Source organism: Phascolarctos cinereus, unplaced genomic scaffold (genome assembly GCF_003287225.1).
Source record: "Phascolarctos cinereus isolate Bilbo 61053 unplaced genomic scaffold, phaCin_HiC Scaffold_1;HRSCAF=81, whole genome shotgun sequence".
NCBI lineage: Eukaryota > Metazoa > Chordata > Mammalia > Diprotodontia > Phascolarctidae > Phascolarctos > Phascolarctos cinereus.
This window is the reverse complement of record NW_027555514.1, coordinates 104,276,853-104,295,323: the sequence shown is the minus strand read 5'-3', so window position 1 is coordinate 104,295,323 and position 18,471 is coordinate 104,276,853. Positions and strand designations below refer to the sequence as shown.

At 36.8% G+C, this 18,471-nt stretch overlaps 1 protein-coding gene across 3 annotated transcripts in view; it reads left to right on the top strand.

Annotated features, from left to right (window-relative positions):
* LUC7L2 (LUC7 like 2, pre-mRNA splicing factor) overlaps window positions 1-18,471 on the top strand; it is a 67,503-nt gene that overhangs the window by 38,504 nt on the left and 10,528 nt on the right. For all 3 annotated transcript variants that reach the window (XM_078153424.1, XM_020998103.2, XM_020998105.2), the window contains 3 exons: window positions 9,031-9,207; window positions 10,691-10,782; window positions 11,882-11,911. In XM_078153424.1, coding sequence (XP_078009550.1) covers window positions 9,031-9,207; window positions 10,691-10,782; window positions 11,882-11,911 — 299 coding nt within the window. The remainder of the gene's footprint in view (window positions 1-9,030; window positions 9,208-10,690; window positions 10,783-11,881; window positions 11,912-18,471) is intronic.

The following is an 18,471-nucleotide window of genomic DNA, read 5'->3' as shown; positions in this document are numbered from 1 at the left end:
AGTCAACCCATCATTACTGCAACCTTCCCCCCCCCTTTTTTTTTTGCTAGGCAGTGGAGGTAAGTGACTTACCTAGAGCTACACAGCTAATAAGTGTTATATGTCTGAGGTAGGATTTGAACTCATGTCCTCCTCACTTTAGGGCCGGTGTTCTATCCACTGCACCACCTAGCAGTCCCTTCAGCTCTCTTTTCCGTCAACATACTGCCAAAGATTTCCCTGTTCTGGTTCTGCTGCTGCTTCTTCCCTTTACCCTTATATGCTTAAAACTCTTCTGTTCCCTTACCCTGTGCACATTGTTGTTGGCTAGTGGGTCTGGGATGTTGTGCATAAGTAGTTGTGCAATAATGAGGAGAAAGTTAAAGAAAGTTCTTGTTAGTTGCCTGTTTGGGGCTCTATTCATGTGTAAGGAGTTATATGTCAGGAATTATTGCACTAATTTATTTCAGTAAACACCCTTATTTCCATCGGGAGGGAATGAACTCAGAATTTCAAATAGCTAATTTTCTTTTTTCTTCTTTTAATATAAATTTATTTATTTTTAGTTTTCAATATTCACTTCCACAAGTTTTTGAGTTCCAAATTTCTCACCCCTTCCCCCACCCCAAGATGGCATGCATTCTGAATACCCCTTCCCCTGGTCTGCCTTCTCTTCTGTCTCTCCCCCCCTCCCTTCTCTTATCCCCTTCCCCTTCTGTTTTCCTGTAGAGCAGGATAGACTTCTGTACCCCATTTCCTATATTTCTTATTTCCCAGTTGCATGTGAAAACATTTTTTAATAAAACATGTGTTTTTAAAACTTTGAGTTCCAAATTTTCTCCCTTTCTCCCTCCCCACCCACCCTCATTGAAAAGGCAAGAGACTTGATATAGGTTGTACATGTGCAGTTATGCAAAACACTTCCTTAGTAGACATGTTGTGAAAAACTAACTCTATTTCCCTTAATCCTATCCTGCCCTCCCATTTATTCTATTCTTTCTTTTGACCCTGTCCCTCCTCAGAAGTATTTGCTTCTGATTACCCTCTTTCCCAATCTGCCCTCCTCTCTATCACCCCCCTGCTCTCTTGTCCCCTTCTCCCCCTATTTTCCTGTAGGGTAAGACAGATTTCCATACCCAATTGAATGTGTATGTTATTCTCTCCTTAAGCCAAATCCTATGAGAATAAGATTCCCTCATTCCCTCTCACCTTCCCCCTTTTCCCCTCCACTGTGAGAGACTTTTCTTTTCTGTTTTTTTTTTGTGTGAGATAATTTACCCCATTCTACCTCTCCCTTTCTTCTCTGAGTATCATCCTCTCTCATCCCTTAATTTTATTCTCCAGATATGACCCCTTAATCTTCAACTCATCCTGTGCCCTCTATCTATCTATATATACATACATACATACAATTTTTTTCCTTCAACCACCCTAATACTGACAAAGTTCTCATGAGTTACAAATATCATCTTTCCATGCAGGAACGTAAACAGTTCAATCTTAATAAGTCTCTTATGATTTCTCTTTCCTGTTTACCTCTTCATGTTCCACTGGAGTCCTGTATTTGAAAGTCAAATTTTCTGTTTAGCTCTGGTCTTTTCATCAGGAATGCTTGAAAGTCCTCTATTTCACTGAATGACCATTTTTTCCCCTGAAGGATTATACTCAGTTTTGCTGGGTAGGTGATTCTTGGTTGTAATCCTATCTCCTTTGCCCTCTGGAATATTATATCCATGCCCTGCAGTCCTTTAATGTAGAAGCTGCTAAATCTTGGGTTATCCTGATTGTGTTTCCACAGTACTTGAATTGTTTCCTTCTGGCAGCTTGTAATATTTTCTCCTTGACCTGGGAACTCTGGAATTTGGCTACAATATTCCTAGGAGTTTTCCTTTGGGGATCTCTTTCAGGAGGAGATCTGTGGATTCTTTCAATTTCTATTTTGCCCTCTGGTTCTACTATATCAGGGCAGTTTTCCTTGATAATTTCTTGAAAGATGATGTCTAGGCTCTTTTTTTGATCATGGCTTTCAGATAGTCCAATAATTTTTAAATTCTCTCTCCTGGATCTATTTTCCAGGTCAGTTGTTTTTCCAATGAGATATTTCACATTGTTTTCTAATTTTTCATTCTTTTGGATTTGTTTTACAGTGTCTTGATTTCTCATAAAGTCACTGTCTTCCAATTGCTCTATTCTAATTTTTAAGGAAGTATTTTCTTCAGTAATCTTTTGGACTTCCTTTTCCATTTGGCCAATTTTTTTTTTAGGGCATTTTTTCCTCATTGGCTTTTTGGACCTCTTTTGCCATTTGGGTTAGGCTGTTTTTTAAGGTGTTATTTTCTTCAGTATTTTTTTGGGTCTCCTTTAGCAAGCTGTTGACTTGTTTTTCATGATTTTCTTGCATCACTCTCATTTCTCTTCCCAGTTTTTCCTCTACTTCCCTTACTTGCTTCTCAAAATCCTTTTGAGCTCTTCCAAGGCCTGGGACTGATTCATATTTTTCTTGGAGGCTTTGGATGTAGGAGCTTTGATTTGTTGTCTTCTTCTGGTTGTATATTTTGATCTTCTTTTCACCAAAGTAAGATAATATAGTCTGACTCTTTTTGCGCTGCTTGCTCATGATCCCAGCCAATTACTTGAGTTTTAAACTCTTTGTTAAGGTAAGAGTCTGCTTCCAATGTGGAGAGTGTACTGTCCCAAGCTTCAGGGGTTTGTGTAGCTGTTTTCAGAGATACTTGTAGGGCCCTGTAAATTTTCAGTTCTTCCAAGGTGGTATGATAAGGGGCAAGGTGTTTACTCCTTTCCTGGCCTGTGAGCACAAGTATTCCTTTCTGTCCCGTAACTGTGAGGAGGGGTTCCTCTCCACAGGCACTCCAAGCTCCACCACGCCAGCGCTCCTCCTCACCCCAGCACTGCCGCCCAGAACTGTGACCCAGATCCACACACAGGCAAAGCAAGAGATTCCTGCCTCAGCACTGGCAAAGAGATCCCTGCAGTCCCTCTCTGATCAGCCACTGGATTCTCCCTCAGTCTGTGGGCCGGAAGCTTGGGAAGCAGCTGCCCCCCCCCCGGGCCACGCTCTTGGGGAATGGAGCTGAAACCCCGCCTTCCTCTCTGACCACCGACAGAAACAGACTTTTCCCACTGACCTTCTAAGTTGTCTTTGGCATTCGTAGATTGAGGAGTCTGGAAACCTCCACAGCTGCCCAAGATTCAGTCCTCTGAGGCCTGCTCCAGGTTTGCTGCAGCCTGGGCGCCCACGCAGCGCTGCGCTCCCAGCCTGGCAGGATCAATCATCCAGGTTGTCTTGGGCTGGAAATTTGTTTCACTCTGTCTTTTTGTGGGTTCTGCTGCTTCAGAATTTGTTTAGAGCCATTTTTTATGAGTATTTGGAGGGGTTATGGGGAGAGCTCAAGGAAGTCACTGCTTTCACTCCGCCATCTTGGCTCCGCCCCCCTCAAATAGCTAATTTTCAAAGGAACTGTAGAAATACAATGTATCTTCAAGCAACTATACCAAATACACTATTTAGTTGTTAGCAACGAGGAATACGTATATCTACCGTTGCTCAGACCTTCTCTTAAGTTCCCTTCCTTCATCCCTTTCCCTGCCCCTCATTATTCCCTACTCTTCTTAGCTAATATAAGTGCCCTTTAACTCAGGGAGTCCTTGCTTTTCTTACCAGGACTTCCACAAAGGGGACTCCTTTGCTGGCTACTTCCTTTGGAACTCTTTAGCGTATTTTTTTGGTGACGATGTTACATCTTGTAGTTAGGCTCTATGACATTTCAGGCTGTTATTTGTTAAGTAAGCATTTATGCACTACTTATTTCTGTGAATAACTATAATCCCAAACCAAAAGGAGGATGATTGCACTGGGAACATGGCAAGCTATTCCTTTTCCCCATCGCAGCTATGGGGATTGTTAGAAATATAGTGAAAATACATTCCTACTTCGGTGATAATTATTGTCAGTAGTCTAAAAGCAAATAAGATGGCAGTCATTTCCCTTAATGGAGGTTAGTGTTGATGGGACATGTGAAATGTAACAGTAATACTCCCTCCTTAGCAAGGCAGGAAAATTAATGCCAGTGAGAAAATGGACTGAAACTAACAAAGAGCTTTATGATTCTGAAATCATAAAGTAATGAATCCTGCTCAGAAGTCAAAGGACACTGATCGGGAAGGGTAAAAGCACCTTTTTTTTGGGAGATAAAGAAGCAGTGTAAGAGAAGGCTGTTTGAATTTTTGTTAAACAGTTTTATACAAAGGTTGCCCAGCTCTACATGCCTAAGAGGCATACGCTTAAGCAATATGAACTCCACTTTTGTCAGTCAACAAGCATTTATTGAGCACCTGCTTTGTGCCAAACACACTGCAATGTATTGGGGGTGAAAAGTCCCAGACTAAAAGGAGTTAACATTTTATCAATGAAATGATAAGAAAACTTAAGTGATGCAGCTCACTAAGAAATCATGGTCTGTGGCATGTCTTGGTCACTGAAAATTTTGACCCAGGGACCTATAATATTTATAGCATAGTACAAAACATAATATAATGATTGATCATAATGATCTTGAAATTTTTAAAAATTGCATTTTATTTTCAAATCCATATTTTCTTTCTCTTCCCTCCATTTTCTATGCCCATATTGAGAACGCAGGAAAAATAAAACCACTGTTATATGTAGAGTCAAGCAAAACAAATGCCTACGTTGGCCAACACACACACACACACACACACACACACACACACACACTCTCACTCACTCACTCACTCACTCTCTACCAGATGAGTATGACATGAATAGCATATTTCATCTTTGAGTCCTCTGGAATTGTTTGATCATTGTGTTATGCCTGAGTTATCTGTCTTTATAATATTTCTGTTATTGTATAAATAACATGTTCTGGTTCCACCCACCTCATTTTGCATCAATTCATACAAGTCTTCCCATGTTTCCCTGAAACCAACATTTCTTATAGCATGATAGTACTCTGTCATATACATATACTGTACCTTGTTCAGCCATTCCCACACTGATGGGTTCCCCCTCAGTTTCTAATTCTTTCCCACCACAAAAAAAGCTGCTATAAATATTTTTTCACAAATGGGTCCATTTTTTCTCTCTGATCTCCTTGAGTGATAGACCTATTCAACTCTGATTTTTGGGCATATTTCCAAATTGCTTATCAGAATTTGCCATTTTTCATTTTTTTTCGACTTTGTTGTTGTGTGAGGTGAAACTTCAGAATTATTTTAATTCACATTCTCTACTTATTAGTGATTTAGAGCATTTTTTCATATCACCATTGATAACTCAAAATCGACCATTTTATCTCCCTGAAACATTTTTTTTAAAAGATTAGTTCATTTTGCTCTGGGACAGTGAAGTATATGATACATATTAAGAAGATTTTTATTGGAAAGATAAACATTGTGAAAAAATATTCAGTTATTCAAAATGCTTTATTTTGTAGCCATTCTTCAGAGTATATATTATCATGTGAGAACGTCTTTTTTAAAAACCACATCATTCCTTTAAAAATTTAAAATTGCAAAACCATTTATAATCAATTTACTCTCTTAGGAGATAGATGAGAATTAAATTAGAATCCTCTTGCTGTTGTTCAGTTACACAGTCATGTCCAGCTCTTTGTGCCTCATGGACCGTATGTCAATAGTTTTCATGGAGTTTTCTTGACAAAGATACTGGAGTAATTTGCTGTTTCCATCTCCAGTGGATTAATGCAAACAGGTTAAGTGACTTGCCCCAGGTCACACAGCTAGTAAGTATCTAAGGCCAGACTTGAACTCAAGTCTTTTTGATTCTAGGCCCAGTGCTGTGTCCACTGAGCCACTTAGCTGCCTCCCAGAATTCTTTACTACTTGATAATTGAGAAATGAAGCTTTATAAGACCAAATAAACTGATTGTCAACAAGCCATGATCATTATCAACTGCATAGTTTCCTAACTCTTCAATATGCAGTTGTGAATATGATTGGTTACCTAGTATAATTTTTACACGTGTCAGTGTTCAGACAATGTATATTTAAAGAAAAACGTCCTGCCATTGAGTATTTTTACCCCACTGTACATCTGCCCATTCAGTACATTCTTCTTTCTATACTAATATACTTAGTGTTTAACTGTATTTTATATAGGATAGACCCTTGGTTCTCAAATTTTTTGGTCTTAGGAACCCTTTACACTTAAAATTTATTGAGGACTTCTTTCCCCCTCCCCTCAAGAGCTTCCTCCCCCTTTAAAAACTTTGTTTATTTTTAATTCTTTTCTTATTTTGTGTTCCAAATTCTCTACCACTTTCTATCCTCTTCCCTATCCATTGATAAGGCAAGCCATATGATATCAATTATACATGTGAAATCATGTAAAACTTGTTTCCTTATTAGCCACACTGCAAAAAAAGCAAGAAAAAGAGAGAAAATTATACTTCAGAGTTCATCAGTTCTGTCTCTGGAGATAGATAGCATTTTTTATCATGAGTCCTTCAGAATTGTCTTGGGGCATTGTATTAATCAGGGTCTCTCCTAATTACAGTAGTGTATACAGTATACAGTGATCTAGTTTTGCTCACTTTACTTTGCATCAGTTCTTATAGGTCTGCCCAGTTTTTCTAAAACTCTCTCCCACATCCAAAGAACTTTTTTTAGTGTGAATTTTGGCTATGGACAGTTACTGTATTAGAAATTAAAACATCTTCGTTTTGTTATGACAATAGTTTTGACATTGTGAGCCCCTGAAAGGATTTTGGAGAGCTACAAGAGATGTAAGACCACATTTTGAGAACCTCAGGTGTAGACTGTGAATAGAATAGATTCATTAAATTTTTGGATCTTTAAAGGGACGTTAGAGGTCATCCAAACCAGAGTTGCTTCACCTTTTTTGTGTCACAGACCCCTTTAGCAGTCTGGTGAAACCCATGGACGCCTTATCAGAATAATGTTTTTAAATGCATAAAGTAAAATGCATGTGATTAGAAAGGAAATCAACTTTGTTAAAATAGTGTTATGAAAATATTTTAAAAAGCTAATTCACATGCAGCATGAAGTGAGTAGAACCAGGAGAACATTGTATATGGTAACAGCAATATTTACAATGAATAATTATGAATGACTTTGCTATTCTCAGCAATACAAAGATCCAGGATAATCCCAAAAGACTTAGAGAAAGAACCGATAGTGTCTGAATACAGACTGAAACTTTTTTCTTTGTTTTTCTCTCTCTTTCTTTTTTTAGTTTCAGTTTTCTTCCATAAAATGACTAATATGGAGCTATATTTTACGTGATTTCTCATGTATAACCTATGTTAGATTGCTTACCTGTCTCAGGGAAGGGGGAGGGGAGCAATAAAATTTGGAACTCAAAACTTTGTTTAAAAATTGATTTTTACATATAACTGAGGGAAAAAATAAAGTATTATTTTTAAAAAAACTAATTCACAGATCCCATTTTAAGAACCCCAGTCTAATTAGAGTCATAGAATCTTAGTTTAAGAATAGACTTTAGAGGTCATGTACTCCAATCTCCCTCCAATCTCTAAGGAATCACTAGCAACTGGTTTTCTTACCAGAAATTACAAGAACTTAAAGTTCTTGATTGAACTTAACTAATTCCCAAAGCGGGAAGAGATGTTAAAGATCTTTGCTGTTCTCATTTTTCACGTAAATGCAAGCCCCAAAGGCAGTGCTTTAATTTTCACCCACCCACAAAAACTTAACATTACCCAGATTTTCATTAAGCAGGTCCTTTAAATTTTATTATCTTCATTTCTCTTGAATGTAAATGTTAAGTACTATTATTCCCTTGTCCATTTTAACAATACCATTTCATGGAAGTGGGGAAAGATATATGAGATATTTTAGATTTCCTCAAAATTAAGAAGGTATGTATTGCAAAGAGGCAAAATGTTTTCAAGACAAATGATCGTTTTTGTTATGTTATTTGTGAAAATATTTTTGCTTGACAATAATGGGTGTCAACATGGTTAATTTCTTTTTTAAAAAATTTCTTTTAGTGTTCAACATTCACTTCCACAAGATTTTGAGTTTCAGATTATCTCCCCATCTCATCCCCTCACCCCCACCCCAAGATGGCATGCGTTCTGAATACCCTTTCCCCTAATCTGCCCTCCTTTTTATTTCTCCCCTCCTTCCCCTTCTATTTTCCTGTAGGGCAGGATAGATTTCTATACCCCATTTCCTGTATTTCTTATTTTCCAGTTGTATTGAAAACAATTTTTTTAACATGTGTTTTTAAAACTTTGGGTTCCAAATTCTCTCTCTTCCTCGCTTCCCACCCACCCTCCTTGAAAAGGCAAGCAGCTCAATACAGGTTATATATGTATAGTCATGCAAAACACCTCTATAGTAGTCATAGTGTGAAAAACTAAGTATATTTCCCTTCATCCTATCCCGCCCCCCCATGTATTCTATTCTCTCATTTGACCTTGTCCCTCCTCAGAAATGTTTGCTTCTGATTACCCCTTCCTCCAGTCTGCTCTTCCCTCTGTCATTCCCCTGCTCTCTTGTCTCCTTCCCCCTCTGTTTTCCTGTAGAATTAGATAGATTTCCATACCAAATTGAGTATGTATGTTATTCTCTCCTTAAGCCAAATCCGATGAGAATAAGATTCACTCATTCCCTGTCACTTTCTCCCTTTTCCCCTCCACTGTAAAAGCCTTTTCTTGTCTGTTTTATGTGAGATAATTTACCCCATTCTACCTCTCCCTTTCTCCTTCTCGCAGTATAATCCTCTCTCATCCCTTAATTTTATTCTCCAGATATCACCCCTTTATCTTCAACTCACCCTGTGCCATCTATCTATATACATATAATTTTTTCCCTCCCACTACCCTAATACTGACAAAGATCTCATGAGTTACAAATATCATCTTTCCATGCAGGAATGTAAACAATTCAAGCTTAAACATGGTTAATTTCTAAGACATCTAAAAAAGTGTTACATTTAATTTTTTCATTTCTTGTTTTGTATTGATATTTACATGACTGCTCATTATTTTCATCATTCAGGAAGTCTACCGGAATTCCATGCCAGCCTCCAGCTTCCAACAACAGAAACTTCGGGTCTGTGAAGTATGCTCTGCTTATTTGGGTCTTCATGACAATGACAGGCGACTAGCTGATCATTTTGGGGGGAAACTACACCTGGGATTTATTGAAATAAGAGAGAAACTTGAAGAGCTAAAGGTACTTTGGTTATAACAGTCTTTACATACAGTTTTTCTTTTTTCTTCTAAAGTCTCTGAATCAATAGAATGCCAGTCAGTAAACATATATTAAGTGCCTACTGTGTGCCAGGAATTGTGTTAAACACTGGGGATACAAAGAAAGACAGAAGACAGTCCCAGCTTTCAAGGTTCTCACAGTTTAATGTGGAAGACAAAATGGAAAGGAAAAAAAACTTTGTGCAGACAAGCTATATACAGGATAAATTAGAGATAATCAACAGAGGAGAAAGGCACTTGAATTAAAGGCAATCAGTAAAGACTTCCTATATAAGGTAGGATTTTAACTAGGACTTGAAGAAAGCCAGGGAAAGTAGGAGTTTTAGAAAGAAGTTTTTATTTTCATAAGGTTCATGATTCTCATAGCACTGTCCTTGTACCATAGTTCTACTTGGTTTTATAGTTAATTGCTTCAGAGTGTTTTCCTCAGGGTTAGATTGTAAACTCCTTGAGAGTAGGACTTGTGTTATATCTCTGTATGCCCAGTGCCTAATACTGGCCTTATATGTAGTCAGCATGTGAATTACAGAAGGCACTTTTCCATTCAATGGGAGCTTAGTGTGGGTGGCCTCTTAATGACTCTTTTAATTCTGAGTGATTCTGTGAAAAAGATTTCTTTTCTAATCTTCAGTAGATGATATATAGAGAGGTAGTTAGGTGGTGTAGTGAATAGTGTTGGAGTTAGGAAACCTGAGTTCAAATCCCACCTCAGACACTAACTAGCTGTATAACCCTGGGCAAATCACTTAACCTTTGTCAACCTCATTTCCTCCATCTATAAAAGAGGGATAATAATAGCACCACTTCCCAGGGTTGTTGTAAGGATAAAATACGATAAGTAATTTGCAAACTTTAAAGTAATGTATAAATTTTAGCTATTGTTGTTATGTCATATTTATTTAAAAGAATATTATTTTTTTAATTAAATTTTGTTTCATTCATCAAGCATTTATATTTTTCCTCCTTTCCATCTCTTTCTCCTACCCCTTCCAAAATACAAGGAGAAAAACACAACTCTTGTTAACAAATCTCCAGTCAAGCATTACAAATTCTCACATTGGCCATGTCCAAAAAATGTAAAACAATATTTTTACAACCAAATTCTAATGTAAAGTATTTGGATAGTGTTGGAATTCATTTTTACAGGATTTGCTTCACATTGGAAATAAAAGATAAAATAGATGATTCAGTGGAGCAGGTTAAGAATACACTCTTGTATATGATGTCAAACTTTTTCAATGTATTGGTTAGTTTTGCTAAATCACATCTTCTTTGATTCTTGTAAGGGATAAGTTCTCTGGGAGGGGGTGGAGGAAGAGATAGAATAAGAAATGCTGGTGAAGTAAAAACAAAAAAGACAGCAAAAAAATTTATTTTGGAAAAAATGCATCGAACTAAAATTGGTTTATAATCATCATTGCTTAAACAAGTATTTATTTTTCTAGAGAGTTGTAGCTGAGAAGCAAGAAAAAAGAAATCAAGAACGCCTGAAGCGCAGAGAAGAAAGAGAGAGAGAAGAAAGGGAGAAGTTGAGAAGGTATAGATCCTGCTAAATATTTTAATTTGATTGTTACTAACTTCAAGTTTTTTGTTTCTGTAAAGCATGTGAGTTGGGTGTGATAGTGAACTCCTAATGCCAACTATTTGGGAGTCTGGCACTAGTATATCTTTTGAGCTTGGGAGTTCTGACCTCCTGTGGGTTGAGCTGATTTGTTGTCCAAGTTAAGTTCAGCATTAATATGGTGAGCATTGATGTGGGAGTTAGAGGCCACCGGGTTGCCTCAGGAGGAGGGAACCAGCCCAAGTCAGAAATGAAGCAGGTCAAAGTTCCTATTCATAGCCTGTCAGGATTGAGACTGGGCCTGTGACTAGTCTCTGCATTTCCATTCATGGTAAGATAGAGTAATACTCAGTCTTTTTAAAAAAAATCAAAAAAGTTATGAAGGTATCAAGAAGTATTGTTTCTGTAGATCCACTAGAGGGTATTTTACTTCTTTAAATATGCCATGTATTGTGCTCAATCATTTTTTAATGCAAGTATATAATTAGTTGGTCATTTAGCTTCTTAAAAATTTAATATCTTTTGAGATGAAGAAATAATGAGCAAAGTGAGCATCTTTTTTTTTTTTTTGGACAGTGGCTGGTTACATCCCTATAATTTTTATAAGGGCCAATAAATTTGGACTGATTGATAGAATTTTTTTTGCTTTATGGGAGTCTCTTTTGGACTCAAATTTGGGACTCTTAAATTTTCTCTGGCTTTTATTAAAAATAACTTCATAAGCATGCTGTTAAAATAGATTTTAACTCAAATTCACTGTAATTCAAAGGAAGATGAAGGAAATAGATGGGATTCCCCTTTTTATTCCTGTGTGTCAGTGGAATTTGAAGGAAGAATACCTGAGTGAGTCAATCTTAAGGTAGTTAGATCTTTAGGTGATCTCATGGACTTCCAGAAGAACATTTATATCCCTGGGTGATAGAGCTTGTAATAGAAATTCCAGTGTGTGTCAGATCAGAACCCTGGGGTTTCTTTTGGTGTGAGAAATTAGTTGTTAATTTGTAATGTCATATTTTACTGTTTATTCTTATTTATGGTCTGTAGCCTAAAAACAGCTTTTTTCTTTTTCTCCCAGGTCCCGATCACATAGCAAGAATCCTAAAAGGTGGGTGTAGCATATAGCTAGTTAAGGTTAATTGTGAATTCACATTTTTTTAAAGGCAATTTTTATAGACCATGCTTAAACCCAGGATTAGGATGAGTAGTCAACATATTCTTCAATCACAACTATAACTTCTAAGACCTTGGTCTGCCAGCCTCACTCAGGAGTCTCACCCCTTTTGAGTTTGAGTAGTCATTGATAATCTATTACCTTCCTTCCTATTCTTATCTTAACTATTTACTGATCTTCAAGACACTCTCCCATCTCATTCAGTGATGTTGGCACTTGGGTTTTGGTCTTTTCTACTCCCTTTCTCTTTAATTATCCTAAGAGATTAAGTATCCACATTACTGATACTTCTTACACCTTTTCCTCTTGAGTTTCTTACCCCTTTGATATAGGTTAAAGGTGTTCTTAAGTTAGCCTCATTATCTTTCAACAGTTCAGTTTCCAAAAGTATCAACTTTGAGATTTCCCTCTTTTGACCCCAACCTCCTGCCCCTTCCACTTTTACTATACCCTCTTTTGAAACTCATCCTTGCTGTCATCAAAAACCTCTAGTTCCTTAATTTCTCCCTGTTGGCAGTTCAAAACCTTGTCCTGATTTTACTTCCAACTCCTTACAGTTTTATATAGCTATTTCACTGTTGTCCTTCATTATCTGTTCTTGAATCTCTTGCCTCTTTGACATACTATGCTAGTGCTAATAATCTCTGCCATCTGACTTCTCTGCAGTTTGTATTGAATCTAACTGCACTGTTGGAGGAAGTCACAAAACAGCTCTGAATGCTCCAAAATGTTTATTCTTTCTGACTTCTCACTATGGTCTTACTGTTGTATCAGTAGGCCTTCTGTGTTCCTCTTCTACTCAAAAAAAACCCAAACAAACTCCAGTAGCTTTCTGTTGCTACCCAATAAAATGTAAAGTTCTTATCTTGAGATTAATACCTTTACTAAATCTTTACTATAACACTGGCCACCTTCTCAGTATTATTTTACATCGTTCCCCTTTACAAGAGGTAAAGGGGTGTACATATCCTTAAAGCACTATATTTCAACGTTAGTCATGTTGTAAAAGAAGAATCAGAACAAAAGGGGAAACCCGAGAGAGAGAATAGTATTCTTTGATCTGCATTCAGACTCCATAGTTCTTTCTCTGGATATGGATAGCATTTTTCTTAGTGAGTCTTTTGGAATTGTCTCTTAGATCATTGTATTGTTGAGAAGAGAACACGAAGTTGATCATTGCACAGTGTTGCTGTTACTGTGTACAATGTTCTCCTGGTTCTGCTCACTTCACCCAGCATCACTTCATCTTAGAATCACTCTTGCCGTTTCATTTGTTCCCTCTAATCTTATTCATTTTTTTACTTGTATACATTTCTTATACCTTTATCATCTAAATTGTAAGCTCTTCAAGGGTAGAGTCTGGAATTCTTCTCATCTTTGTATCCTTTGCACCTGGCATTATTGCCTTACACATAATATTCACTTTATGGCTTGAATTAACTTTAATGGGAATGAGGGTATATAAAATCTCTATAGAACAGCCCATTATTTCCCCCTTTGGCTTCTCAGAATGTAAATATCTTGCTAGATTATCATAGACACTGGAATCTTTAGCATAGGAGGAATAGAGAGGAATAGAATAATTATACACTTAGAACCAGAAGAAACTTTAGCGATTATCTGTTTCATTTTGCTCATTTTCAGATGAAAAAACACGTAAATAGTAGAGTTGGGAAAATTACTTCATTTCTCTCTTTGCATCTGTAGTTTGCCATTATTTGCTGTTTTGTGGATCCGTACATCATACTTCAGTATTCAGTATTAACTATCCTTTGTTCCTTGGCTATTTGCACAAAAAAACATAGCATAACAGTTATCATGTTGGATGGAAAGGAATTGTTCTATAAAACAGATTTCTTCGGGGCTATGGAGATGGGTATTCTGAGTATTAATGCAGCAGATTATATCTCAGAGATAGGGTGGGTGTGAGTGACAGACAGCTGCAAAATACCTTTTTGGCCAAAGGAATGATCAAACCTTAGGAGTGGAGCTCTGTGTGAAAGGGAAGAGTCAGATTGTACTAGAAAATGGGGAGAGGGATAGCTTTGTACATGGTAGAGTTGTCCATCTTACAGTAGGTTTGGAAATACTATTTCTGGATTGAGGTTTTCTCTTGGGAAAAGTAGATTGCTTTGGGGCTAAGTGGGCAAGAAAGGAAAAGAAGGAGCTAAGAAGGTTTGTTATTAAAGGAAGTCCAGGTGATCCTGTATTCTAAGAATGTCATTGCATATAACAAGCATTGAATAGGTGAGAAGGACTGCTGAGACACATGTTTACTATGCTTTTCTATCCTCTGCCGAAGTCTACAAAATAGAAAAGATGACTACACTGTGAAAGCTAAATTTAACATGTAGTCTGTGTTTAAAACCATGTACAGATTCATACATTTAAAAGTTTCAGATGTCTTAATCTAGTAAATAAAGAACTGACTGTGGCATCAAGAAAGCCTGAGTTCAAAGCCGGTCTTGAACACCTATTAACTGTGTGATCCCCAGGCGAGTCTGTCAGCCTCAGTTTCCTCATCCTGTAAACTAAGGATGATAATAACAGCACTTTCCTCTCAGGATTGTTGTGAGTATCAAATGAGATATTTGTAAAAAAAAATTTAGCAAGCCATAAAGCATTACATCACTGCTAGCTAGTTGTAGTTGTAGTCATAGAAGTAGTAATTGTATTCCTCTTAATTTCTATTAATATTTCACTGTATGACCTTTTCCTCATTAGTCCAGTGTAAAGGCTCTAGTTGTTTGGGATGTTTTTATATCTTTCTTAGAAGAGAGACCCTTCTAAAACTTGTTTTCTGGACCTATTCATTTTGCCCGTTTTATCATTTTTGTCAGGAGATGTGTCTACTTAATGTATGATATTCATTCCTATATAGTTCCTCATCTAGAATGCCTTTTCTCCTTCAGATTTAAATTGTACCCATTCTTCAAGGTCCCAATCATCATTCTTACAGCTCCAGAAACCTATAAAACCCCATGGAAGCTCTAGTTCTAGAAATGTGAAGACCAGAAGAAAAATAAAATAGTAACAGTGAAAATTCATTGCAAGTGGATAAATAAAAATTTTGCCACCAACGTCCTTGACATTGTCAAATGCTGAAACTGCTATAATTTTATTGGTGGAAATAACGTTAAAGAAGAAGCATGAGGCATGTTATTTCCATTAGCAAAAATAACATCAAAGGAGATCATCTGCTTTACGACTGTACCCTGAGTACCATGGAACTTTTCTATCTGATATAGCTGAAGTTTCTGTATGTGTGGTCTCTCCATTTAGAGTGTGAGCTTCTGGAGAGCATAGCACATAGCACCCCTTAGCACAGTACTTTGCACATAATAAGTAATTAACAAATCATTCATTCATTCAGTATAGGTTAATGGTTTTTTGAGAACCTAACAAATTTAAAAAGCTCTTCAAGATACAAGTAAAATCTAGAAGTTTAAAGAATGTTTGATGGAGGGTATCTTGAGTTCTGCTATAGAACTCCATGAAGATTTTTTAAAGTCATTTTCTGGATCAGTCACTATGTTTGAATAAAATAGTGCTCTTTTGTCAGACATTCTTTGTAATTTTTGAGACTGTATTTCTTGAATTGTATTTCTTCTTACAGAAGAAAGTAAAGGAAAAGATGAAAATAATTTAGAAATTGCTAAAAATCTTAGATCCAAGTTTATTGCAGAAATATAATTGCTACTGCTGCACATTTAGGACTTGGTTTTGAAAAAAATACTGCAAATATATTAAAACAAACAATATTTTCAAGTACTTCGTCCAAGCCTAGGATTCTGCAAAGCTTATTCCTTTCAAGGAATAGCCATTTAATAAATGCTCCATGAATTAAAATTAATCCTTTTTGAATCATGGTGGCAAGGCCATTGAATGACTCAAACTCTTACCATGGATTCTTGCCTGCTTCATATTCCTCTGTCTTGTCCAGTATTTGAAAAGAGACAGGAAACATATCCTTGTTACTTCTCTAGCTCTCTTATTGAAAAATACTTTCATGGCCTAGATGTGAGGCTTCTTTCTGTCTGAGGTACAAATCTCTTGCTTCTTTCATCACTTGATACTAAAACACATTTTGCAGTGCATTTTTCATCAGATTCCATTGTATATGCCTTTGCTCACTGATATGGGGATCTTTGTCATCAAGAGGTGATAATGATTTGACAGGAGAAGTGGGTACAGTTGCTGCTTGGTTCTGAATTTGTTTCTCTTTTTTCTACCAAGGAGAATGGATGGTCTTTACAGTAGAAATGGCATAACATAGCTGTGGGTTTGATGTTCAGGATAAGTAAGAATATTGCAAGGGCTCACATAGTGTCTTGGGTGAATTCAGGTTACCTGGCTCAGATGAGTTAATAGCCTTGGGTACTGAAGAACTTGGTAGTTGAGATCACTTGTCAGTGATATTTCAAAAAACATGAAGGACAGGTAGAGACACCACAGGACTGGAAAAGGGCAAAATGTACAATTTTCAAATAAAGTGGAAGTGAATAGGATCTGTAAATTAATAAACCGGTGAGCCTGTCTTCAGTTTCTTGGAAAAAATTTGGAACGGATCACCTTTTTAAAGAGATGTTTAATGAACATCTAGAAAAAGTCATCTAGCTTCATGTAGAGTAAGTCATACCAGGCTAATCATTTTTCCTTTTCTGATGAGTATTACTTAATTGGTAGAAGAGAACAGTGCTAGGTCCCTAGGTGAGAATATTGGATAGAGGGCTGGACTTGGAATCAGGAAGACCTGAGTTCAAATCTTGCCTCAGACACAACCTGGACAAATTACTTAACCTCTCAGGCTCAGTTTCCCCATCTATAAAATGGAGGTAATAATAGCACCTGCCTTATTAGGGTTGTTGTGAGCATCAAATTATATATTTGTAAAGGGCTTTGCAAACTTTAAGGTACTACATAAATGCTAGTTATTATCATTCTTGTTGTTATTATTATATGAAGTTTACCTAGATGTTTAACAAAGCACATGATAAAATGTGTCATAATATTCTTGCAGAAAACATGGAGAGATGGTGGCTAGACAGTTATATAATTAGATGAATTCAGAACTGGTTAAATGGCTGGACTCAGAGTTGTATAATATCATCTTGGCTAGAGGTCTTCAATGGAATGATTCAGACTGTGTTAACATTTTTATCAATGACTTGGGCATACTTGTCCAATTTGCAGATGACTCCTAGCTCTGAAGGATAGCTAAAGCACTGATTGACAGAATTAAAATCCAAATTGATCTTGATAAGTTAGAGCATTGAGCTGAATCTAAGAAAGTGAAATTCATTTGAAATTATAAATATAAAGTTTTACACTTGAGTTGAAATATCAACTTCATAATTACAGGATGATATGAGGCATGGTTAGACATTATTTGTTTGAACTAGATCTAGTGGTTTTCAGGGACTTAATGCGTAATGTAGGTCATTGATGTGATGTGGTAGCCACAAAAGCTAATGGAGTCCTAGCCTGCATTGAGAGAGGCATAGTTTCTAGGCATAAGAAAGGCTAAAACCTTTTGTACTCTGCCTTAGTCAGACCATGTCTTCGGTATTGTGTTCACTTCTGAACATCCCATGGATAAGCTGAATAACATCTGACGTAGTATAGCCAGGATGGTAGAGCATTTCAAGTTTATATCATGTGAGAATTGGATGAAGGAGCTTGAGTTGTTTAGCCCAATAAAGAGAAAACCCCAGGGCCTATGACAGCTATATAAAAAGTATGTACAGGATTCTTACGTGGAGGTGGGAATAGATTTATTCTGTTTGTCCCAAGAAGACATACTCAGAAATAAGTGGGAAGTTGGAAAGAGGGAGATTTATTTTTATTTCAAGAAAATTTGCCTAACAATTAGAGCTATCCAAAAATGGTATTCTTTCTACTTTCAGGCTGCCTCCGGAGGTAATGGGTTTCTCTCCTCATTGGAAGTCTTCATATAGAGGCTGGGTGTCTACTTGTTGGGTATGTTGTAGAGGGATTCAGGTTTAGGCTGGATTAGATGTCCTTTTAGGTCCCTTCCAACTCTGAGATTCTATGAATCTGTGATTCATTTTCTGCAGTTCGATTCATGGTTGACCTTTTGTTTATGTTCCTTATGAGTACTGAAGTGTGAGAAAGCCAAGTATCCCATGAAATGTTATTAATTGTGTTTGAATACCTAGTAGAACTAGTTCCATTAGCTTCCTTATTTGTGTCTACAGTGAGAGCCTTTGAGTCCTACTTTTTATTTTCTTTCAACTTTTTTATGTTTTTTTGGTTTTATTCACATAACATAAATGTCAACATTCTTGCGATTCAATTTCCTCCACTAGAATGTGAACTAACTTAGTGTTAAGATAATGTTTATAGGAGGTCTAAAAGCTTTGAATTTAGCACCGTCTGCTACCTTATCCCCTCCTGGCCGAGTAAATGGAAGCTGTTATCTTTTATTCCTACTACATGACCAGACCCAAATGTCTTTGATTTTGTAGTCATAC